At 39.5% G+C, this 25287-nt stretch overlaps 1 protein-coding gene across 14 annotated transcripts in view; it reads right to left on the reverse strand.

The window, feature by feature from the left end:
• DLGAP1 (DLG associated protein 1) overlaps nucleotides 1–25287 on the reverse strand; it is a 240626-nt gene that overhangs the window by 179122 nt on the left and 36217 nt on the right. For 4 of the 14 annotated variants that reach the window (XM_054724202.1, XM_054724203.1, XM_054724207.1 and 1 more), the window contains exon 2: nucleotides 5757–5870. The exons of the other annotated variants lie outside the window; for them this stretch is intronic. In XM_054724202.1, coding sequence (XP_054580177.1) covers nucleotides 5757–5870 — 114 coding nt within the window. The remainder of the gene's footprint in view (nucleotides 1–5756; nucleotides 5871–25287) is intronic. 14 annotated transcript variants of the gene reach the window in all.

The raw sequence follows: 25287 nt of genomic DNA on the forward strand, positions 1-25287 counted from the left end.
CATATCACTTATGAAACAAAACATGGAAAATTTCTGATTAGGTGTTTTCTCCAAAATCAGTTTATCAGCTGTTCATCACTGCAGGTTTCCCAGGACCAAACCAAAATCAGTTTATGGCCGAAACTTAGACTTGGACTAGAAACAGGCTGTGATTATTGAGACAGGAATCAGCTGGGTAGTATTTAATCATTATATCTTGCAATTAAACATCATTTTCAAATGACTACAGCTAAAAAGTTGTAATTTGTATGTAAGTGACTTACACTGGAATGGAACTTAAAAATTAATATGTTATTTATACACCAAAAGATAGCCTAGAACATGACTACATATAAAAGTGCAGAAATCAATTCTAGGAAAAATGTAAAAACAAAACAAAAACGAAAATAAAGACCTTGGAGAAGAAAAATACTGTTGCTGAAGTTTAAGAGCCAGAAAAATTGTTATAATTGCACCACAGTTTTTATTCTGAGTCTCTTACATTCTAAAGTAAAAGGGAAGACAGTGGTTGGGTACATAGTTTTCAAAGAAAGCATACAAATTTGTAAGGTGTCTGGAGCATGAAATATCATCCCCTTTTGATTGAAAAGAAAGGAGACTCATGGTTACAGCTACTATTGTGATCTAGTCAAAGGTTGCTATGTCTTCCTGCTTCAGTTGCACAGGGAAAAAAGATTTAGGGAAATAAAAAAAAAATTTAACCTTGCAACTGCCTGCGAAAGCCTTTATTATTACTAGTCCCAGCAGTTTAAAGAAATGAAAGTCGGTAAGAGGAGGGAGCTGCAGCAGATAGAGAAGCAGCCTGGTCAGCTGTTCTGTTTGTCTGCACCAGTTTAGGAGGTGATTAGATCCAACAAAACCCCATAATAACATACATGTAATAAAGGCTAAGTTTGACAATAGTCATGGGTTAGAGAAAAAGAGGACCATTAGCTTTTTTATGTGTATGTTTAAGTATTATTTTATAAAATGAAATGAAGATTAGTATGGATTTTTCTGTTTTGATTATAGCCAGTCCATAACTGAAACCACATGTCATCATTCAGAAGTACAGAAGACCTACCTCTGACCAAGGAATGGCCACAATCAGTGCTATCATTCTCTTATTACAGGATGAGGATGTTTTATTAACTGAAATAGAGCCATGGGCACTGAGTGATAGCCACTCAAATGACAGCTACAGTCTCTTCAGTCACAGAACAAGGAAAAATTAAACACAACATAATGAGGCATGCTTACATTTCCTAAGTCTCCCTCCCTTTCTCTCCTCTGCCTCTCTCCCTGCCTTTTCATTTACGCTTGCAAGCATTTTTTGCATGTTTATTTTCTGGCCATTGTCTGCGTGCCAGGAATATGCAGCAGTGAACAGCAATGTTGACCCCATGTTATTGAGCTTACATTCTATAAGGAGAACAGCAAGAGACAGATAATAGACAAGTACACAATACACAAACAAGGTAATTTCTGAAACCATAAATGCCTTGAGGAGAGCTCGGGGAAGGACTTCCAGGCAGAGGGATCAGCCAGGGAGAAATCTCTAGAGTAGGAATAAGCTTGGTGTAATCAAAGCCTAGGAAACATATGCCAGCTGGCCAGAGCCCAGGGACCAAGAAGGGGCAGGGCAGGTCTCATAGGTCCTCCGAAGCGCCCCCTAAATTTCTCTTCAAGGCTTAATTCCCATAGCTCCCACCAACTGCTCCAGTCTAAACTGATCTCCATTATGAAATCTATGGCATAGATAATCTACATAAGGGTCAGCAAACTGTAGCTCACAGACTAACTCCAGCATGCCATTTATTTGTAAATAAAGTTTTATTGGCATATGGCCATGCCCATTCATAACGTATTGACCTTGGCTGGTTTCCACGTACAAGGGCAGAGTTGTGACGGAGGTTGTGTGGCCCAAACCAGATCCACATGTTCCATCTGAGTTCTTTGGCATTTGTTTACACTACTTGTTTGTGTTTTTGTGTCATCTCTCCAAATATTCAGTAAACTCCCTGAACTTGGGGGAGCAGTACTGCTGAAGGGTCAGTGTGTGGGCTCTGCAGTTAGACTGCCCAGGTTTGAATTCCCGCTGGGCCAGTAACAGGGTACTTTCATGGTCAACTTAATTAAGTCCTCTATGTCTCAATTTCCTGGTTCATTCTCCCCTCCACAGAGTTATTTGTGGATTACATGAGGTAATGCCCATAGGCACACAGGAAGTGCTCAGGGAAGGCCTGTGTTATGGGAGTTGTGCATGACTCCCAGCACGCAGCATGGCACCAAGCATACAGATGCTCCCTGATGACGGATGACATTGGCTTTCCAAGAGGTCTGATGCCGTGTTTGATTTTCTCTGGTAATGGAGGGGCAGAAATCATTGAAATATAGTAATCAGAAACTTGAATTCCTAATGTATTGTCCACTCCCATCATTTTTAAGGGAAAGTCCCCATCAGGAAGTACTGCACAGCTCTTTGCCCTGGGACTCTATCCTGCAGGACTAAGGAGGAACCTGCTTCCATGGGCCACTTAGCTTGCCTGGCTTCCAGGTGATCAGATCTCAAATGCCTTCTTCTGGTTCACAAGGCAGAAGCCTTGGGAAGAAGAAACCTCCATGGGAACTACTTTGGTTTTTGTATTTTTTAGAAACCTAGAGCTGAGACCTATGCATTCCATAGGTATGAGGACTGTCAAGGTCAACAGAGCAGAGAGGCTCTGGGCTTCATGACAGTTGTATTCTGGGCAGCTCTTAGTCTCAGAGGTCGGGAGGAAGAGGCTGGAAAAAGTAAAGGGGGCAAGCTTCTTGCTGTTTATCCTGCTCTTTCTAGGGCCTAGTACAGTGCCAGAAACAGACCATGTGACACTGAATGAATTCCAACACCAGCTTTGCTTTCACTCACTGCATTTGACCTTGGATAAGTCACTTCATCTCTTTGATTCAGTCTTTCCATCTGTAAAATGGGGATGATAACAGATGTTTAATGAATATGGATAATGTGTGTGAATATAGTTGTTAACTTCAAAGCACCATACAAAGCTGAGAATAAAGATTAGAAATCTGTCGCTTCATGTCTACATGTTAAGTATGGCCAGCTGTACTGCCTTGTAAGTTAAAAAGTAAAAATTGGTTCTCCCAACTTGGCCCACAGGCACAAAAATGTATTTATCTTTCTTCTAAGACCTTTGGAAGTGGACTCTCTTCTGGAGCAGCCATATTTCACCCCCTTAGGCTTCCCCAAACTTAGTTGAATCAGGATCACACTAGTTCTAGGAGACCTGTGAGCCTAAGCTATAACAAGCTGGCGGTCCTTAAAATATATTTCCCATAGGGAACCTTAAAAGATGGTATAATTCAAGGCAATACCTGGTATCTGAATGCTTCAAACACTTCGCTGATTTTTTGGGGGGTTGGGTGGTCCTATTGCCACTTGCTTAATAAAGTTTTCATTTAGATAGACAAAGTACTTTTACCCTTCCTTAACTTTCCTCTAAGCTCCAAATACCACATTTTACTGACTCTAAGCTACCAATGCAAACCCCACAATATTTTTGTACCACTAAGAAAGAAATGAATGTCACCAATTAATTTCTGATATGCCATAGGTTGTACGATACATTCCAATGTCAAAGATGCTAAAATGTTGCTCTGGCTGGTGTGGCTCAGTTGGTTGAAGCATCATTCTGTACACCAAAAGGTGGTGGGTTCGATTCCCGGTCAGGGCACATACCCGAGTTTCAGGTTTCTCTCTCTCTCTCAAATCAATTTTTTAGAAAAGATGCTAAAATGTTAAAAAAGGATATTAGAATCAATTAAACACCCCTTTAAAGAATATGTGCAAAAATAAGAACAAGAAATGGACATATTCTGGGATGGTAATTATAAACTTAATGTTCCTGTTCTTAGTGACACAATTAATAGTGATAATTAGCATTAACCTATAGCATGCTTTTGCAAAAAACATTAAAATATAAATGCAACATAATGTTTCATGATTCTTCTAACTACCTTGAAAGATAAGAAGAGTAAGTGTTATAATTTCAGCTTGTCAAGTAAAGAAAGTGAGGTCCAGAGAGGTTAGGAGTTAGTCCAGGTGGCACTGTGCCCAAGCTGGGTCTGCTGTACACATTCCAGGGGTTTCTCACCCATATTCAGATCTTAGCTATCTTGTAATAACAATTATTTTATGATCATCTAAAGAACACATTTCAGATAAGAAAACAACTATTTAGTCTTTAAAGGTCTTTCTGGAGGAAAAAAAACAATAAAATAAATAAGAATTACATGCTCTGAAATAAAAACTTATGAGAAATACTATTTCAGACATGGGAAGACTTGCCTTTAAAAGGCTCCTTCAAAGCACACATGGTTTGAGTCCCACTTTGGGCTGCAGGCATAAAGTGTAACTGGATGTAGATAAGAGTCAGACATTCTGTGCTGATGATGGTCTGAGAGACGGTGGCTGGGGGATGAGCCGTGTGTGAGTGACTTCTGGAGATTGGATTATCTCAGGATGGGAAGTTGGATGGTGAGGTCTGGAGTAATGAAAATGCGTGAGATTTTGGGAAATCTGAGAGCCACAAAAGGAATGAAGACACTTAGAACGCCGGGACAGCTGAAATGGAACGTATGTCCTGACAAATACCAGGGAGGCCAGTGCCATTCTGTGAGAAGCTCCCCAGTGTAGGGAATTGGGAAGAAAACTGATCACCCTAAGACTGGGGTGGGATTTAAAGCAAAGTTCTAGTTCATCAGGAATCAAAGGGGCTGAGAGAAAGGACTCAGGCATTTGATTGATTAAGTAGAAATAAAGGCAACATAGCAGGGAAGAGCAGTGACTGAAACGGTGAAAGTCAGTTATAGGTTCATATTGGCAAGACTACCCCTCAGCTGTTGGTTTCTCAAGACTACCCCTCAGCTGTTGGTTTCTCCCCAAGCACAGAGTATGTCAATGAAAGCAACCAGATCCATGAAGGTGCTTGGCTAGGGCCAAGGGGAGTCAACCTACCAGGCCTTTCCTGAACTTGGGGAAGGGTAACGCTGACGAGGAAAAACTGTATTTATGAAAGGAGAGGCAGTTACCGGATATTTATGGAATAAAGTGACATTTATGGAATAACCTCAAAGGGCTGGAACTGGTACTTATGTCACTTGATTTTAATCCTTCCAGCAGCCCTATGAAATAGGCATTACTGCTTGTAAAACTGAGACTCGGAAAGCTAAAATGACTTGCCCAAGGTCATAATAATGAGTAGTAGTCCTCATTTGCCAGCCACAAAGTTTTAAGTAATGTTACCCTGCCTCTGATGAATGTATGTTGACTGAGTGAATGAAAAAATAAACTAAAAAAAGGGAGTGCACCACTCACCTGCACTGTTTTTTTTTTTAAAAAAAATCAATTAATAAAATAAGCATAAATATGATCTTGTCACTTACTTTCTAGCACTGATAAAGGGTTTAAAATAATAAATGTTTACAATAATTATGAAGTAAAACAGTGTTTTCCATGTCACCGTTTTGTGGCATACTTACTGAAGGTCTTATCAGTTACTGCTTAAACACAAATGGACAGTTTGGGGGGAATCAAAAAACTTACAGGAGAGCCACACCTTTCAAGGGTGGCTTTGGGGCCTCCAAGCACCCCCGGTTTTTCAGCATTCGTTAGAGCCTTCGCCCTGAATTCCAGTTCCTGTCTACCACTTTTCTCAGAAATGGCTTTAATGTACGGGCCTTCTAAGCACTTTTAGTGAGCTCTCAGATTCCCTACTCACTCGGCTCCTTTGCATCTTCTTTGCAGCGGGGAGAACTGCTTTTCTGCTCCACACAGCTTTCAACTTGACAAATGCGACTTGGCAAAAATGTCCCTGTAGCCTTTTTAGCTTACTCTTCTCATAGCAAAAGCAGAAAAAAAAAAAAAAAAAAAAGAGCAAGAATAGGAAAATTACAATTAGGCAACATGCAGATTGGTGTTTCCGATCAGGATTTCCCTGGTAACCGCCCTTTCTAACTCCCCTTGAAGTCCGAAGCTGGTGTAAATCTTAAATTGCGTCAGATTGCTCGAAAATGACCTTTCAAGGACAAGAATAAATACCCACCTCTTTTAAAATAGGACATATGCCCTTTGCCACATCTCCCTCCAAACAATATTTTAAAATGCTATTTAACATAACTTTGTAAATAGTGCTCTGCAATGGTGATTTGTTCACTCTGATCCTATGGAATTACTCTCATCCACAGACATTTATAGGTATCTTCAAGGTATCCAGAACCGTAGTAGGTGCCAGGTAAACACTTAAAGCATTTTATAAAACAGTCTCAAAGAGGTTTATAAGTTTTAAGTGGATTAGGCGATTCTGGGGGATGGATGAAGAAAAAGAGTAAAAACGGTTTCAAAGCAAGTCAAGCTAAGTTGAGCACTAAATTTTAGTCCCTATGAATTACCTACTGTGTTTGTAGTTTGTTCTTAGAAATCCTCTTCCCTGGTGGTAACGCCATTCCTTGGGAGTTGACTGTATGTGTGCGAAGTGCATGGATGCCATTGAGAAGTGGCACTGCAGGCGCAACGCAGAGGAGCAAGGCATGTGACCCTCAGAGGGGAGGGAATCCATGGGCCTTCGGGCTGTAGAAAATGCTACTGAGGTGATGGCTGACATCAAAGGGGGCACTAGTGTTGGGAAGATGTCCTTGTGATACCACATCAAGAAATAGTAACTAAGATACTGCACTCAGGTATCATGTGGGGACAGGAAGGAAAGTGAATTTTATTCATCACCCACCAGGTATTTTGATGGTAGTGGGCATCTGTGGGTTGTGCTATCCCACTCCCACTTCTGGTTCTTGTAGTCACATCCCTGTGATTTTGCTTTGGGGGAACTTTCTTCCCCACCACTCAAGGCCCAGGTATTTCAGGAGTAACACAGGAGTTGGGCTCAGCCAATCAGCACATCGCATCCCCAGCTCCACTGCTCAGTTTAGGGCTGAGCCTGTGACCCAAGCCTGTTCAATCAGCAAGTGCCTTGGACCTCGGAATGCTAGGACAAAGATATTTTCTCTCACTTCGTGTATCAATAGGATTGCTGGTATCCGTGTATAATCCCTAATGCATAAACATTATGTCACAGAATACCAGAACCCCATGTTGTTATTAATTCCATTGCAAAGGTGAGAACATTGAGACTTAGTGCTTATTCAATAATTTACACCAAATTTTAAAGCTAGTAAAACCATAGAATTGAAAGGCAGGTTTGCCTCACTCAATTTCTGCGCTCTTTTCCTGTAACTTATGCACAGGTTGCTGTGTATAAGTTTCAAAGTTTAGTAACAATGATTTTCATTAAACATAAAACTCAGGAGTGAGGTTGCTGGGACATAACAATACTATATAATATTTTGAAATTTGTAACAAGTAATGAAGGTTAAGATGCTTGGAAGAACCAAAAGACTTTAAAAAAATGTCCACACAACACCCGTCACCCAGCAGTCACAGTCGGCTGTAAGTTTTAGTGAAATACCAGGAGGAACACAAAAATCCTAAAAGATTACAAGATGAAAACTACAGAGACTTAGGTCTATGGTGAATATCTTATATATTTTCCTACTGACTACATAGGAAATAGGTTAATTTAGAGCCCTTTCTTAGTTTTTAATGAAGCTGTTCATTTTTAACATGTCTTTCTGGCATTTTAGAGGCCTGTCTGTTGGCTTGCGGTGGCTGTTTTTCCATTACAGTAGTCGCCAGTGTGGTGTCTGTCTACCGCATTCTCTGAGGCACATTCCCCGAGGCAAACTAGAATCCTGTGTCTGGTGTTCAGAAGCACAGACGTGGTAGAAGGTTAGTGATCTTCCTCCTGGGGTCAGTGGAAACCCAGATGTAGAACTATCATTCATAAAACTAAACTTCAGGCCAAAATCTTACAACTTTCTCAGCAGGAGTGAGACGCCACTACTTGTTAAATGCTTATGAATATGAATCATTTCCCTTTGAACATACTAGTAAAGTCTGATAACCTTATTATGAACAAACGGTACAGCTAGTTTACAGTCTATAAAATATCATGCCAGATCTCCAGTATTAATAATTAATTCAAAAATTATGAATTTTAAAATAAATTTCAGCAAATATTTTTCTTTAGTTTCTCTATCATTGCTTGATTTTGGGATACTAAGTTTCTCAAATGAGGCTATAAATTATTACTACAAATTCAGCGAATCATTAACTTAGCTTTTTGGCATCTATAAAGAAAAAGATAACATATTTAAGAAGAGATACAACTCAAAATTTCCTACTTTTCATCATCACTACTCAATCTTGGTGCTGTTTGGGCTTTTAGTCCAAGTTACGTTCACAATTCCTAAAAGGATACTATATTCAAATGGGCCAAAATAGAATCTATTCTTCATGAATCTTAGTCAATCTAATACAATAAAACCATCATCTTTCAAATTATGTGAATCTAGACCTTGATATCTGGGAAGAACGGAATACTATTTAGGGTGTCCTTATGCACACGGGTAGTACACAATTCCATTTTAATAACCACCACACTAGGAAGTTGTCTCTCGAGGTTTGTACTTTGAGCCTATATTCCAACCCACTGTTAGGCAGCATGACAAGTAGAACTAACAGGAGTTGTCACACCAGCATGTGCGGAGGGGAGTGTGATATACTCTAAAGCTCTTTGGGCCCATATTTCCAAATTAGCTTAAGCCCCATTGAAAGGAAATGTCCCAACTGGTATGTTCACTGTAGGGGTTGAGGTAAGGTTTCTTAGACAAAACTTCATTATGGTATTCTCTTCCTTCACTTAGTGGTTAAGCTGGAGTTAAACTACCATTTGTTTTATGACTTTTTCAAAATATTTTAAAAGCATATTATTGTGAAGTAGGTGCTGCTTTAGATACTAAGAATATAGCAATGTATAAACAGAAAAAAATCTGCCTTCCCGGGGAATGAGGACGAGAGGCATTAATAAAATGAGTAACATGTATGTTAGATGATGATATGTGCCATGGAGGAAAAGAAAGCAGAGTGTGTATGTGGAGAAGGGAGGGTGTGGGACATGCAAGGTTAGAGAGCATGGTCAGTGAAGACCTCAGTGAGTAAAGATTGAACAGTGGGTGGTGGAGGGAGTTAGCCCTGAGATCATAGGGAGAGTGCTCGAGGCAGAAAGAAGAGTTGATGAGAAGGTCCCCAGCGGAGACGGGCCTGCATTGCCAACAGGCAGAGGCCAGGTGGGTGGAGTGGAGTGAGAAGAGAAGGAAGGTGAGCACAGAGTAATGACTGGTATGGGATCCAGATCACATGGGTCTTGCAGGCCATTGTAAGGACTGTGGCTCTTACTCAGGGTGAAATGGGAATAGATCTGAGGTTTGATGAGAGACGTCACACATTCTAGTCTAAAAGGAGTACTTAGGTTGCTGAATTGAGAATGACTAGAGTAAGGGTGGAATTGGAGGGAGATTTTGGAGGCTCAGGAGATAATCCAGAATAGAGTTGAGAGTGAGGAGTGGTGCTAGCATAGGGGTCAAGAGAAGATAGGGCCAAATGTTTGTTAATGATGATTTGAACATGGGCTTGAGAGAAAGAAAGGGGTCAAGGATAACTTTGAGGTTTCTGGTCTGATCAACAGGAAAGATTGCATTCCCATTAGCTGAGATGAGGAGGCCTAAGGGAAGCTCAGCCTGGGGGACAAGGACTAGGAGTTCAGTTTGGCACATATTAAGTTTGAGATACCCATGAGACATCTAAGTAGAGAAGTTGAATAGGGACCTGAATATACAAGTCTGGGAGTTCAGGCAATCTGGGCTGGAAAAAGAAATGAGGGCCTTCACATGGCATTCACAGCTCTGAGAATGAATGAGGTGACCTGAGAAATGAGTGTCAGAAGAAAGAGAACTGGCTCAAGAGCTGTGCCCATTTGGCATTGATCCAGCCTCAGAAGATGGGCAGGTAAGAAGGAACCAGTTACCAGGCTGAGAAGGATCAACGAGGTGTGTTGCCCCAGAAGCTGAGTGAAGAAAGCTTTTCAAGGAGGAAGGAGTAATACATTATCACAGTGATTTTTCCCAGGCCTTAATCCCACTGGGGCATTAAATTAGCAACATTGCTTTTATCCCTTAGTCATTAGCTGCTTTATACAAAGGGTTCTGCTGTTCATGAATTAGCTTTATCTTCCCAGCAAGATGCAAACTTCTTGAAATCAAGGCTTTTGTTTTCATCTTTCTCTCTCTCTCTAGAGTGATAGCGCTTAAACAGTTTTTGACTACATTTCACAGTAAGAAATACATCTTACTTTGGAAACCAGTCTATGCACATATGCAACTGAAAGAAAGACATACTTAACCTCTCTGCATGCATGCACTCTATCGTCTTTTCCATTTTCTCTATTATAATCTATGTAATTAAAAATAATGTTGTTTAGACCCAATGGATTGATTTCACTAATCGCTAATTGATTGCAACCATTGGTTTGAAAAGCACTGTTTTTAGAACATCCAGCACAGAGTGCTGCCACATTCATTATTAGTCAGAGACAACATTATTCATCTTCGTTTCTCCCAAAGTACCTTCTGTAAAGTAAATGCTTAATGTGCTCTTGTTGAATGAATAGCTTTGAGATCATAAAGTAATACTTCTTCAATTGAGCTACCATTACTTTTACTGATTGTATTTGTGTAGAAGAATATTTCTTAAGAGCGCTCTATGTTCAGCCTGAGGACAGATGGAAGTGTCTTTCTGAATGGGCCCCTGTAGCCTAGAGTCAGAGAACACTCTGGCCAGAATGAGAGATGCTGATCAGATGGAGTGGTTCCGTTAGGAGGGTTAGTACTAACCAATGTTGAATTCATTGCATGTCTTGGATATCAGCCTTGGGGGGCAGGGGTGATAGGGTTCAAAATATTTTTTAAAAACATAACTAACTCGCTAATTATAAAAAAAAGACTTTCATTCACCTTAGAACAATTATGTCTTTTATTCTACTTAATAAGGTATTGAATGTCAACATGAAACATCTATCATTTAGGAACAGGGGAAACAATTAAATATCCAACAACTAAAATAGATGGTCTGGAACAAAAATCACTAGTAATAGCATGTCTCAGAATTTTGAAAAGTCCAGCTATTGAAATGAGGTATAATTAATTCTAGACATTTCACTTAAGACATCTTTAAAACAAGAGCTTGGCACATAAGTCCTCAATAAATATCCTTCTCCATACAGCACCTAAGGAAGTGGCACAGAAGAAAGTGGAATATTTTCCACCATGTAATTCTTACTGCTGTAGGTTTTCACCTACATGGAAGGAGCTTGGTGCAATGAACATAGCATAGGGTTTGGAATCAGGTAAATCTGGGTCCAAATCTAAATTTCTTATGAGATATGTGATTTTGGACCAGTTACCTTAACATCTTTTGACATTAGTGTTCTCAAACATCTAATGAGGACAGTAACACATACTTCAGGTACTTAGTTTACTATGAAGATAAAGAAGATATAAAAGTATACATATACAGTATATGCATATTAGATAAAAACTTGTTCTTTGGAATTCAGATGATTTTCTTGAAGAAGTCATGTCCTAAGTGATGCTTAAATTTTCATGTGGGGCAAACTCCTATAGCTTATCCTATATAAAAAAAAGCCTAATATGTAAATTGACCAAATGGTGGAACGACCAGTCGCTATGACGCACACTGACCACCAGGGGGCAGACGCTCAATTCAGGAACTGCCCCCAGCCCACAGGCCCCAGGCCAGCCAAGGCGGGTGCTAGCGGGGGTCCCCATCACCCGCTGGTCGCCCCACAGATAGGCCCTGATTGCCGGCCAGCCCTAAGGACCCTACCCATGCATGAATTTCGTGCATTGGGCCTCTAGTTTAACTCATAATAAAGCTGAACCACGAGGCATGATGCAATAGTTCTAAGGCTCTTTCAACCTGGGGTGAGGAAGGTGAGTGCACTTGGGGGGATATCCAAAAGGTCTGTGTGTAAGAGATGGTGGGTCAATGAAGGTTCTCAGAGCAAAACAGAAAAAGCAGAGATTTGTTTTAAAGAGCTGGATCACATGATTGTGGTGGGTGGCAGTTATGAAATCTGTGGGGCAGGCTGGTAGGTCGAAAACTCAGGCAGGAACTGAAGTTGAAAACATTCTTGAAGCAGAATTTCTTCAGGGAAAGCATAAGGTTTGCTCTTAGGCCTTCCAACTGATTGGACGAGGCCCACCCCCATTATCTAGGGTAACCTCCTTTATTTAGAGTCAACTGCAATAAAACCTGGATATAAGGAACTAACTTGGGTAAGGAGGTGTCTGTTAAAGCCAAAAGTCTGTTCTATAATAAATAGGTTTTCCCGAATGTGTATGTTAAAGAAATTGACAAATTAGCTAGTTTACCTGTTTTTACTTATGTAGACACATTTGTGTAATTAAAATTAAGTATATATGAACATTTCAATTTCACAGAAAAGTTTTCTACATGTATCACAGTAATTTTAAATTTATACTGAATATGTCTAGTAAATTCATACATTCACTAGTCACAGCAAGTGAACAAAGGCACATGGCTGGGGTTAACATACAAGGGAACATGGGCCAGCAGATGCTAAAACTGCCGCAGAAAGTCACTCCATGAGGTAGCAGAACTAATTACTGAACTCCATACGCTGTGATCACATGCTAATCATTTGCCGAACATTGTTTACCAGCAGTGACTCTTGGATTTAAATATGTAGACTATAGTTGTAGATATGTCAGTGAAATTACTATTGTTTTTTCCAACATATGGTCTATTCCCTAAAATTTGTTAAAAAATAACAGTGAATTAATAACAAAAAAAAATAACCTGTGAATTTAATTATAAGCACATCTTGGTTAGAAGCATTTGAAAGTTAACTGGGCGTTACTTTTCACATATGACATACGGACTGGAAATGTTGTCCTCTATATTCGAAGTCTGTTAAATTGAGGTCTGCAAAACTGAGTGTTTGCTGGATCTTATATGAATTAAGCACATCGCCCACAAATGATCAAGTGACTAAATGTTTAGAGCATCTGCCCACAAGCAAGCAACTCAAAGGCCTACTTAGGTTGTCCAAGTCTCAGAACAAGTTATAAACTATTTTATCTTCATCCACTTCCATTGGAAGTATTTAGAAAATTTAGAATTACATAGCTAACAACCTGGCTCTAAGAGCTTACTCGTTACTCAGAAGAAGTTGCTGCTTGCTACCAAATAGGGTGATCGGTGGTGGTGGGAAGGAGTGAGGTCCTACACTTTCCTCATACAGCGAACATGTAAAATGTGAAGACCTCCTGTGTGTGCACAGCACAGTGCCAGGCATTGCTGGGGCAAATATGGGTCCCAAGCGTGCCCAGCTACTGTGCTTTACAACTGCTGAGAATTTCTAGTCATATTTGTTTGTAAACCACACAGTGAAATAGTCCTTAACCACCGAAAGACTCTGATCAGGGTGATTAAAATGGATGAATTGCTATAAAAAAATTGCCTTGAAAAAAGAACAACTACCATTGTAATATTTTCTTATCTCAAAGAGATTAGTGATATTTTACTAGATTTTATTACTGTCTTTAAGCCCTGTGCTAGTGATAGGAGAATCATTTTATTGGGCTAAAACACCAGCAAGACTCAGTTTTTTTAATCCACTCACTGAAGCTTTCTTACCACAGAGGGTTGACTATGATTCTAACACGATTTCTCTCTTCTCTTTCTCTCCACATTGTTTTAATTCCCTGGCTCCATCCCAATCTACGTTATTTTAAATCTCTAAGAAATTGGACGTCATCCACTAATATTGTACTACTGGTTAAAAATGTTTTCCTTTTTTTCTAAACTACCATGAGGGTTTGGAGAGAGAAAAAAATCGTTTGGTGCATTCATCACTGCACACGACTTTGATAATCTGGGTTATTTTGCTTTGTCAATGATAAAGTATGTCTAAGATGTTACAATTGTTGGTATTTTTGAAAGTTTTGTTTATAAAGATGATGCATTTGTATAAAGTAGAAGATTAATGCCCATTGTTGACAAAATTAATGTGTTCACACCTGAGTTGAAACTCACATGCAAATAAAGCTGAAAGGGGTCATAAGAGAGCGTGTACATAAGTATCACCTTGTCTAAATGCTTCATTTTTGTAAAAAGAAAGAAGCACTCTAGTTCATTGAGGAGGGAGAGCTAACTCATGATAGTGAAGGTTTAATCGTAAGAGGAAAAGAAGAAAGAAAATAACTTATGTTTGGATTGTTATATCATAACACCCCGGCTGGAAAGAAGATGGAAAACACATCTTGAAAGCCTAGACCACACGAAGGCCTCCACCCCGCCCCCCCGCCCCCCAACACAATCCCCGTGCCATCTTACTAACACGCTTTTCCACATGTAGCCGTTGGACCTAATGAGAGGCGAAATCTTGCCCTTTATGTTAGAACTTGATTTATTTCCCCCTCATTCTGAGTTCTCCTAGAGCCAGCCCCAGGGCCTCCAGTGCCGGCTCCATTGTTCATCATGAGTATTTATCACTTGTACAGAATGCCCAGGGCTGCTCTGAACCATACCGCCTAGTCAAAAGAAAGCACAAACTCCTTGCTCCTGGACCATTCAAAACGTTTACAGAATCTAAGAAAAGGAAAATACCATTGTGATAAAGCAATGTGTCCAGTGGGAGGGCCACTTAGGCTACCCCTGAGAGGTAGATTCCCAGGAGAGATGGGAGAATGGGTGATGGAGGACTCTTTTTCCATCTTAACTGGACCACTCACTGCCATGGCTTCAGGTCAGCAGGAGCAGGTGCAAGCCCAGAGTGAAGTAAACCAGGTGGGTGTTCAAGTCACATAATGGAGGGGTGAAGAGTACAATTCCTCCTCAGTGGGCAAACACCATTCACTTGCCATCTGTGCGACAGCATTCAGGGTCAGGAGAATGCCTGACGAAGGAAGAAACAGAATCTAATCCCATTATCTTTTATGAGCACTCAGAGAAAACTTCTAAAAGAACTGAGGATAAACACGTTGCATAGGATGACATATGCCTTTGCCCTTACACAGACCTGATTTCCTTTTTCATATTAGCCAATAAATGCAATTTCCTCCTAAAGTGTGTTTTTTAAATAAATACAACCAGGAGGATTCTAAGACAGGTGTATTTTTCTGGGTGGGAAAGTGATGCATTTGGTTTCATTTTCTCCTGGTGTCATAATCTTTTGCCTTCAGCAATACTCCCAAGATTGGAACACTGATTTTAATATTTCATTGGACTGTAGTGCTTCTGTATATCTACTCAGTTTGAAAATTTGGGTGATAGTATATTTTCAGCTCAACCTATTTGAATTATTATCCTAGACTCTGTGGAATCGTATGACAGCTAGTATAAGGCTACTATTAACCACTTATTTGGGGCAGTTTCGTATACACATTATTACATATATGTAAAGTCAGGTAAAATACACTCCAAGTTATCTCTATATTTAGTTTTGCAGCCACAGTGTTTGCCACATTCAATAAATAGTTGACAAAAGAATTATGGGGAGAGTACATAATTAGAAGGGTGAAAAAAGAAAAAATTCTCCATGTGCAATTATTAAAAACTCTTTCCAACCACATTTAGGTTTCCATTAAATTAATTACAGTCACCAAAAAGTAGAACTCAGCTGGGATGTATGTGTGTGTGTGTGTGTGTGTGTGTGTGTGTGTGTGTATAAGTACATATATATATATAATATTCAATGATTGTGATTGGTTCCAAAGAGCTATAGGTTATAGGTTAGAAAGGAGAATAATTTATTTGAGCCCTCACAGCATAAAACTTGCCTTCCTTACATAATATGGATGGTAAATGTGGCATTAGAGTTCTACTTCTTTCTCCAAAGGATATTTTTTTAAAGCACCCACAAATGTCATTCCATCTATTTTTAAGCAGAGTGCTGCTGGATAAACAGCTGAATCGTCTAAACCCAATGGGAAAATTCAAAGTTTAAATAAGCTGTTTTATCTCATTGAAAATAAATGGTGCCGACTGACTCAGAACATATGGTTTTTTTTTTTTTTTTGCATTCAGTTACATGTACATTTTCCTTGAACATAAGATTCTATCCCAAGCTGAAAAAATGAAAAAAAAAAAAAGACTTTAATAATAAAGGTCCTACTTTCTCATTCTCCTACCCAACATTCACTAATTTCCAGCTATAACTTCTCCCTTTGAGATCCTGTAGAGACAACACAAATTCTCAAAAACAGACCCATTCTGGCAGTAGGCTTGTGATCCCTCACTGATTTCATCTTTTTAAAATAAAAATGGGTTTGAGGGTTTTCCATAGAATTCATTTTTTAATAAAAGTTATATATGTTAATTATGGAAACCCCCCCCCACAAACACTATAAATGGTATAGAGTTAAAAGTAGAAGTCTCCTGCTGCCAGGTCTCCAAATTTTTACTTCCTAAAGGTAACTACCACTTTATCACTTTCACATTTTCCTTCTGATATTTCATGCATATATATGTGTATATATGTGTGTATATCTATATATCCATATATGAGCACATTTTCTTTTTTAACTAACTCGTATTAAAGCATAAATATTGTTCAGCACTTGACACTTTTACTTTAGTATATGTTGGTCTTTGCATGTCAGTGCTTATAGATCCACCTCCTTCTTCCTAATAGCTATGAAATGCTTCATTATATGGGAGTATTCATTCAGTTAGCAAATGTTTAATGCTCATCTTCCATGTGTCAGGCCCACTTCAGACACTGAAGATGCAGAACTGAACAAAACCAAATTCCTGCTTCATTAAGACCACATTTTACGTTTCAGCATCACAGATGGAGGAACTAGCATATTAACAGTACACTGAGGGACACTCTTCAGTATCACATTTTTATCTTTCTCAAAGAGGGCTGCAATGAGTCACCTAATAAGTAAATCTTTCTACTAATTTATCAGTTGAATAAATTGCGGATATTATTTTTATATATTTAGCCTCTCAATGTTTTCTTTATATAATCAACCTTTTAAGAAATAAAATGTGAATTTTTTATGGTTAATTAAATTAATGCAATAACAGAATTTTTTTTTCATTGAGGTACTCTATCTTTTGAAAATCTACATACTCAAGTACCTTACATTAAAATTGTATCCGTATTGAATCCTCCTACACGAGGCTATGATAATTCTCCAAAGGCAATCAGATCAGATGCCTCAGTTTCCCTCTACTTCTATGGACCACATGTGCTAGAAACTGCTGATTTAAATATTTCATGATACCCAAATGCCTCCCAGACATTTTTTTTATATCTCCTTTTGGTGTCTGCATAACATCAGAACAAAAGGAAGCTGTCTTGTAAACCCAAACAAAGTGAATAAATGTACTTCTCCTTTCACATAAAATTCAAGAAAATTATGCTTTCTGCAAAACTGGGCAGAAAAATCAATTGTTACTTAAGTGATTTTTGTTCAGGAAGCCAACCTGAAAAAAATCCCAGATAAGGACAATTGCTCCTGAGCTTCTTTTGCCTCTCTGCCCCATATATTTATTACAATGGAAATCAGGTCAAAATTTACATGTAGCAACATCTTGGGTGGAAGAGAAGAAATCCGAGTTGCCAGATTGATGGGTGTACAAGAAAGAAAGCTAGTCTTAGCCCTCTACCTCGGCAGTTGGGCGGGCACTCAGATGCTCCCCTTCAGCCTCTGACTACCCCATAATGGCCTACCTACCCCAGAATGTATGCTCTGTGCTCCAGACTTCTCCAGTATTTTCGGGGACATTTGACTGATTTGGACAAAAGCTAGGAAGCCGCTTAATTTTTTTTCTGATTTAAAAATTATGTCTTATGAAAAAAAATGTTCCCTCTGGACATTGTGACACAAAACAGTTTGTTTTCTTTGGTTCTGGATGTTATCCAAATCTAGCTCAGGGAAAAAGAAAGTAATTCCTTTTTGTCAAGTAGGATGTTATGAGGGGCACTTAGTTGAATGTTTGTCTATTAATTCAGAATTTTTACTCTGCACAAACAATTGCAAACTTGAGTGGGAAGTGAAGTGCCTAATCACTCTGCTGCAGTGAGGTGGCTATGACTTGCAGAAGGCAGCCTTGTTACTAGGAAGTATGAATATTTGAAGAACCCAAATCAGGTCATTTTGACTCATTACCAAAAAGGTAAAGAAAGAAAAAAAAAAAGGCCAAAAAATTTTTTTTCTCAAATGAAAAAAATAGTTACTGTCGTTGGGTAGTTTAAAATGTAATAGGGAAAACATTGAATATGAAGTGTGCATATGTGTTCATGTGTGTGTGAGAGAGAATACTGAAGAATTCCAGTCAGTTTTTGGTGATAGAAGGTTCTTTGGACCCAGAGATAATCATTTATTACCTTGAATAAGACATTCTTACCTCATTACTGTTTTTACTGGGAAAGATTGGCATGGTCTAGGTTCATGATATAAAATGCAAAACATGAGACACATGCCTAATTTTACAGGCCAATGCCACTCTCATGCCTCTAGTGCTATGTTTCATGAACACAGATTCTTTGAGTGAAATAAGCAACGGCATAGGCTTGACATGAAGTGTGAATTCCTGAAGACTGGGTTTTGTTATGGTTCTTCCTTTCCACAGAGAAACCAACCTCCAATTTATTCTTTTACATCTTTAAGGCAGTAGTGCAATATAGAGCATTTCCCAACCTCTTCCATCTTGGAATGCTCTCCTCTGGATGCCAGTTATGTGTCCACCATTCAAACCCACCTCCACGATACTTCACCCTGCTAGCCCCTTCATGTACAGGGGCCCTTCCAGACCTGCTGCCATGTTTCTCCCCTACCACTGGTGAAGGAAAATCCAGGGTTAAAGGTTCCTAAATCCTGAATTGATTAATAAGTCAGTTATAACTCAGGCTATGTGGTAAAAGATTCGGTGAGATGGTTTCATTCATATGTGAGATATAATGATCAACATAATTTGATGAACAAAAATAGATCCAGAGACAAATGGCAGGGGAGGTAGGGGCGTTAGAGAGAAACCAAAGGACTTGTATGCATGCATATTAGCATAGCCAATGGACACAGACACTGGGGCGGTGGGGGCTTGCCTGGGGTGGGAATGGCTAGCATGGGGTGGTGGTGGTGGTGGGGGGTCAATCTGGGAAAAAGGAGACATATGTAAAACTTTAGACAATAAAAAAAAAAAGATTTGGTGAGTAGTTTTATTTTGTTTTATTTACTTGACTCGCCTTGTAACTGGAAACATAGGCATGAATAGGACACAGTCTCTGCCAAATGAATGACATCATCCCTTCCCTCAAGTGGCCTACAGATTGCTGGGTGCGACAGATTTGTAAACAACTGGTTTTAAAATAATGTGATATGTGTTACATTAGTAGTATGTTAGAGTAAATCTTTATTTTTTTTCAGGTTAGCTCTATATTTGTTTTATTAAGGCAGGTCATTATGGAAATATTGGTCTTTTAGAATGTAGAAGGGCTTAAACGATCGGTTTCTGAAATTTCTATTTGTTTCATGTGATGTGACATTGCAGGTGACTGTAGGTTTTTCTGTTCATTTGTCAGCAAGAAGCAAAAAATTCACAATTGATTTCCTCGCCCTTAAAAACTTGTCAATTACAGTGACGTGCCAGGCACTGTGTTAAGGCAGCAGGTCCAAGTCAGCACAGCAGAGGCTCACTCTGCTGGGATGGACTGTGCGCCTCCTAGGCCGCTGGTTAGACAGTTGCTATTTACACTTAGATCTTTGACCCAAACTAACTTAGAAGAATGAACGCAGCTGAAGAGAACCTTTATAACAATTAGCGCTGTAGCATCCCTGTTTGCCCCAGAGTCTCGTAACCACTACCCCAGAGGCTGCCACTGAAGTTCCCTTCTGCAATGGTTAGTTTAGATGGCCATCAGGCCAGGCTAGAGTACCCAGCTGTTTAACCAAACACTCATCTAGGTGGCTCTGTAAAGGAATTTTGACCATGTGGTCAATATCTATGATTATAGTAAACCCTCAATTTTGTGGACCTTGATTTAACAGACTTCGGATTTAATGGGCAAAATTTCTAGTCTGTATGTCATATGTGAAAATTAGCACCCTGTTAATTTTTAAATGCTTTTAAACCAAGATTTTCTTATAAATAAACTAACAGGTTATTTTTTGTAACTGTTATTTTTTTTTTACAAAATTTACAGAATAGGCCATATGTTGGGAAAAAAACCTGTAGTAATTTCACCAACATAAATAAATATTACATATGTACAACTAAAATCTTCATATTGAAATCCAAGAATCACCACTTATAAACAATGTTTGGTGAATGATGAGCATGTGATCACATGGTATGGCTCAGGGTAATTGGTTCTGTTGTGGCGGGTGTGACTTTCTGCAACAGTTTTAACTGGTGCTGGCCAATGTTCCCACGTGTGCTAAGCCACGCCCCAGCCGTGTACATTTGTTTACTCATGATGACTGGTGAATGCACCCATTCACTAGACCTATTCAGTACAAATTTAAATTTATAGTAATAACATATAGAAAACTTTTCTGTGAAATTAAACTTTTCATACATACTTAATTTTAATTAGTCAAACATGTCTACATGTTTTACATAAGTAAAAACAGGTAAACTAATTTGTCAATTTTTAAAATATACACAGTTGGAAAACGTACTTTATTATATAATGGACTTTCAGTTTTAATGGATACCCCTAGCCTGAATTAGTCCATTATAGTGAGGTTTTACTGTAATTTTATTTCAATTGTGAATGGGATGTGTTTTACTGCTGCTCTTACTATTTATATTTGTAATGAAACTATAATAGTAGCATTTGTTTATAAATATTGCATTGAGCATATGTATCTCTTTTTAAAGAAAAAATATGAACCTTGGAAATTTTCCCTCAAATGTGCAATACAATAGGTAAAAACCAACCTGTGTTTTATTATACTTGAAAATAAATTAGTGTGCATTTAACATAGTATTCTGTTATTCTCCTTTTGTAGACTGCCTTGGTAAAAAAAAAATCATGTCATAAAAGAGATGGCAAATTAGATCTGGGCGTGGAGAAAAGTTGTTTTTAAATTCTAGCTCAGAGTTGCAGTGTGAACCAAACAATAAATGATAAAGGAATTAATCCCTGTTCCATGCATGAAACAGTTCTTCCTTTTATTATTTCTTGCTTTTGAAGAGCAGGATGGAAAGACTACTTTTCTTTGGACACTGACCTAGGATTCATGAACTTTATTATTATTTTTTATCCCATGATAACTCTCCCCACAGGATTTGATCATTAAATCAATTCATCCATCCATCCATTCACTTTTATTTGCTTCTTATATGCGTAGCAGTGTGGGAGCAGAAGATATAAATATCAGTAGACTTGCATTTGCCCTCAGGGATCTTTCTATCTATTGCAGGGAGAGGTGAGATTAGTGGGGGGGGGGGGGGGGGAGGGAGTAACAAGCACTCCAGTGTGATTACAGTCAACTGTGGAAATTGCTAGAAAACACATACCAGACAGTGCAATTAGCATGGAAGGTGGTCCAAAGAGGTCATGTTGACTAGCTACTTGAATGATGGGCATACTTTGCCAGCTGGGACCAGGGCAAGAAGGAGAGGAAATAGTGTATGTAGAGGCATGGCCATGTGAAATGGCACTGTGTGTTCTGTATGAGGTACAAATTATGTACAATACATGGAGAGTTGAAATGAAACAAACTTGCCTTCAGATGGAGGCCTCTCTGGGTATTGCTAGAAATAGATTAAGCTGAAGGCACTCAGTTTCTTGCTAATAGTCTTGACTAGATCTAAAGCACAACAGGTCTTTTTCAGAATTCCTTTCATTGGATTATCTTTTTTTTTTTTTTTAATCAGTAATATGGCACTGAAAGCAATAGACATGGCTGCTTTTGTTTCTGGGACACAGGTTATATTTCTAAATCTATGTTTCCTCCCTTTCTCAGCAAGCCTGGCTGCCCAGGGAAATTCCCCAAACTAGCCTTTCTTCTTAACTGCTCCGTCTTTCCTGAACAGAACATTCACCATCTGCTCAGCCACCCTGCACTGTCACATCCCACCCTCAGCCACTATTTATCACCTCCCTTCTCCACAAGACCTCACTTCTGTTGTCTAAAATCCCCACACATGGCTTCACCCTTTCACCTACTCCTTCTGCACTTCCTCTAACCCACAACACTGACATTGTGATCCCTCCAACCATGCCTTCGGGTGCACATGGAACACTTACAGGGCTTCTCTGCCCGACACGTCAATCTTTGTCATGTCTCTTCCAGAGTCATCTTTCATTTCCCAAAGTATCACCACAGTATTAGCTTCCTATGGCTGTCATATCAAATGATCAAACTTAGTGGCTAAACATAACTCATTTATTCTCTCACAGTTCTGGAGGCTAGAAGTCCAAAATCAGCTCACTGAGCTAGAACCAAGGTTTGGGTAGGGCTGAGCTCCCTCTAGAAGCTCTATGGAGAATCCATGTCCTTGCTTTTTCCACCTCTAGAGATGCATTCCTTCCTTTTCTCCATCACAAAGCCAGCAGCACAGCCTCTTCAAACCTCTCTGCTCCTATGGTCACATGGCCTTCTTCTGGGGTCAAGTCTCTCTCTGCCTCCCCTTTATAAGGACATGTGTGATGACATTCAGTGCCTGACCAGATAATCCAGGAAAATGTCCCCATCCAAAAATTGTTACCTTAGTCACATCTGCAAAACCACATTTGCCATGTAAGGTAGCATTGGTCGTTTCCTGGATCAGGGTGTGGGCATATTCTGGGCCACTTTCCACATACCACAACCACCAACACGACATTATAGTTAACTAGGTACCTACTGTGTGCCAGGCATCATTTAATGAGATAGGCACCATTATTATCTCTGTTTTACAGATGAAGCAATGGAGGTGCAGAAAGGTTACATGATTTGGTCAAGGTCACACAGAGAAATGTTAGAAACAGGATTCATACCAATGTCTGTCAACTCAGAAGCCTTCGCTCCTCACACAAGGCTGTACTGCCTCTCACATTCTGAGACTGTGTGCAACATGTGCAACGTGTATTGGTTTGCATCACAAGGACCTGAAGACTATCTCAGTCTACACAAAATGGAACATTTCCCAGAAATTGTACATTTCCCTTCTCTAGCTGTACTTCCAGATATTTCTCCCACAGAGAGTACTGCTCATTAAGTGCTTGGGTAGTAACAAGTAGCAATTTGCTTCCCCCATGAAAGACCAATGGAAGCCCCCTAAGTGGTCTGACATCGGACTATGGCTGACGAACATTAAGGGCTCACTGAGCTCAGGCAAAAGCACCGTGGAAAGAGTAATCATAGAGCAGGACTGGGGAAAAGTCGTGTTGAAAAGGACAATGGAAATGAAACAGAAATGTGAGGCCCAGCTACTTGCACTGTGGAGAGAGCAAGAAAAGCAGAAAACTCCCGGAAACATAGGGACTATAGAAGAAAGCTGGAGGATAAAGAATACAGTACAAAGAAAGGTACTTTCAGATTAACAATAAAGGAAAAGTACACTCAGGGCCGACCACTGGAGGTCAAAAAGCAAATGAATAGGTAGGCAGTGACAAATTAAGGATTTATTTTTTATTTTTTACAATCAACTGTTCATTTTTAAGATGAAAATTTCCTCTCATTCTTAGGAAGCAGTGGCCCATGTGGAGAATAGAAAGAGATGGCCCCTGGAATTAAGCAGACCAAGGGGCACATGTCTTAAGAACAGTGTCACTTGTGGCAATTCGAGCCCCAGGTGTCTCATTTATAAAATAGGAATAGGAACAAGATGACAGCATTGATGTGAACCTCTTTATCACAGTACTTTGCAGGAAGAAGTAACCAAGAATCATTGCATTCAGTTTCTGCAACGTCATCAAAACAAAAGATAATAAAGCTTGTTATGGAGCCCAAGTATCTATTCATGCATTCATATAGAATTTGAATGAATTCTATATGGCTACTAACTTTGAATAAGAGACTGGATATGTTCCTTCATGGAACTGGTAGGTTAGTGAGGCAGATAATCCTATAAATAGAAGAAGCGTGATAAAGAAATAATGGATCCTGTGAAAACATATTGGGAGAGGGTACTGAACTCAAACCTGGCCAAAGAGGGCTTCTTGGAGGAAGTGCCATCTCAGAGGAGGCTTGAAGGTTGTAAAGGGTTTAAGTAGGGGAGAGAAGAATTTGGGATAGATGGATGGAAGAGACAAAGGAGAGAGCAGCTCATGCAAAGGTCCTAGGCAGGAGAACATGGCACCTTTGAGAAAGTTAGAAGTCAATCAGTAGGGCTGAAATGAAGATTAAACAGGGGGAGTGTTAGGAAATGAGGCTGTGAAGGAAAAGGTCTCCACTTATGTCATACCCTGTAGATCATGTTAAGGGGTTTGGACTCTATCCCCTGAGTAAGGAGGAATCACTGATGACTTATATGCAGTAGGTTTGGTGATTTTTATCTGTATTTTAGAAACATTTTGGGGCTACAGGACACAGAATGGACTGGAGTAAGGGCAAACTAGAGGCAGGAAGACCACTTGGAGGTATCTAGAAAAATCAAGGTGAGAAACCAGAGAAATTTAACTAGGATAGTGGCAGAGAGAATGGAGAGAAGTAAATAAAAATAACATTTATAAGACTTTGTGATTTCTTCACTCATTTATCCATTCATCCAACCGACTTTTATGAGTTTACCTTGGAAATGTAAGGGTGAGATAGAGGTGGGAAAAATCAAGGTTTTCCCATGTTTTGGGATTGAAAAAACTGTGTAGGCAGGGATGCTATTTACAGAAGTAGGAAACACAGGATAAGGAGGCTTGTGGGGAAGATACTAAGCCCAGTTTTAGACATGATAGGTTTTGAGTAATACCTTTGTTTTCATAATGCAGACATCCTTGCGTCCCCCCAGACTGTGAGCTTGCATGAGATAACATTAGCAACAATAAGCAAGTCTAGTGATATTTTAGTCCTCCCTCATCTTTGCTCCTCCTCCACTTAATTCTGATTGTCCCCAAGAATGAGCTTCACATGTATTTGGGAACAAATCTGTTTGCTGCCTTCTGCTCGAACCTCCTTGCCATCATGCCAGGAACGTCTTATGATGGCGGGCCATCTGTAACAATGCCGCTGTCTCTGTCGCCACCGTCCTCAGCTGACGGCTGCTCTGTGGTCTGTGCTCTGTGGGTGTGTGAAGGAAAGGTGGGGGTGCTGCTTCCTCTAGATTTTCTGCATTAATTAACACTGAGAGTTAACACGTGAGTCTGTAAATAACAC

Source organism: Eptesicus fuscus, chromosome 12 (assembly GCF_027574615.1).
Source record: "Eptesicus fuscus isolate TK198812 chromosome 12, DD_ASM_mEF_20220401, whole genome shotgun sequence".
Lineage (NCBI taxonomy): Eukaryota > Metazoa > Chordata > Mammalia > Chiroptera > Vespertilionidae > Eptesicus > Eptesicus fuscus.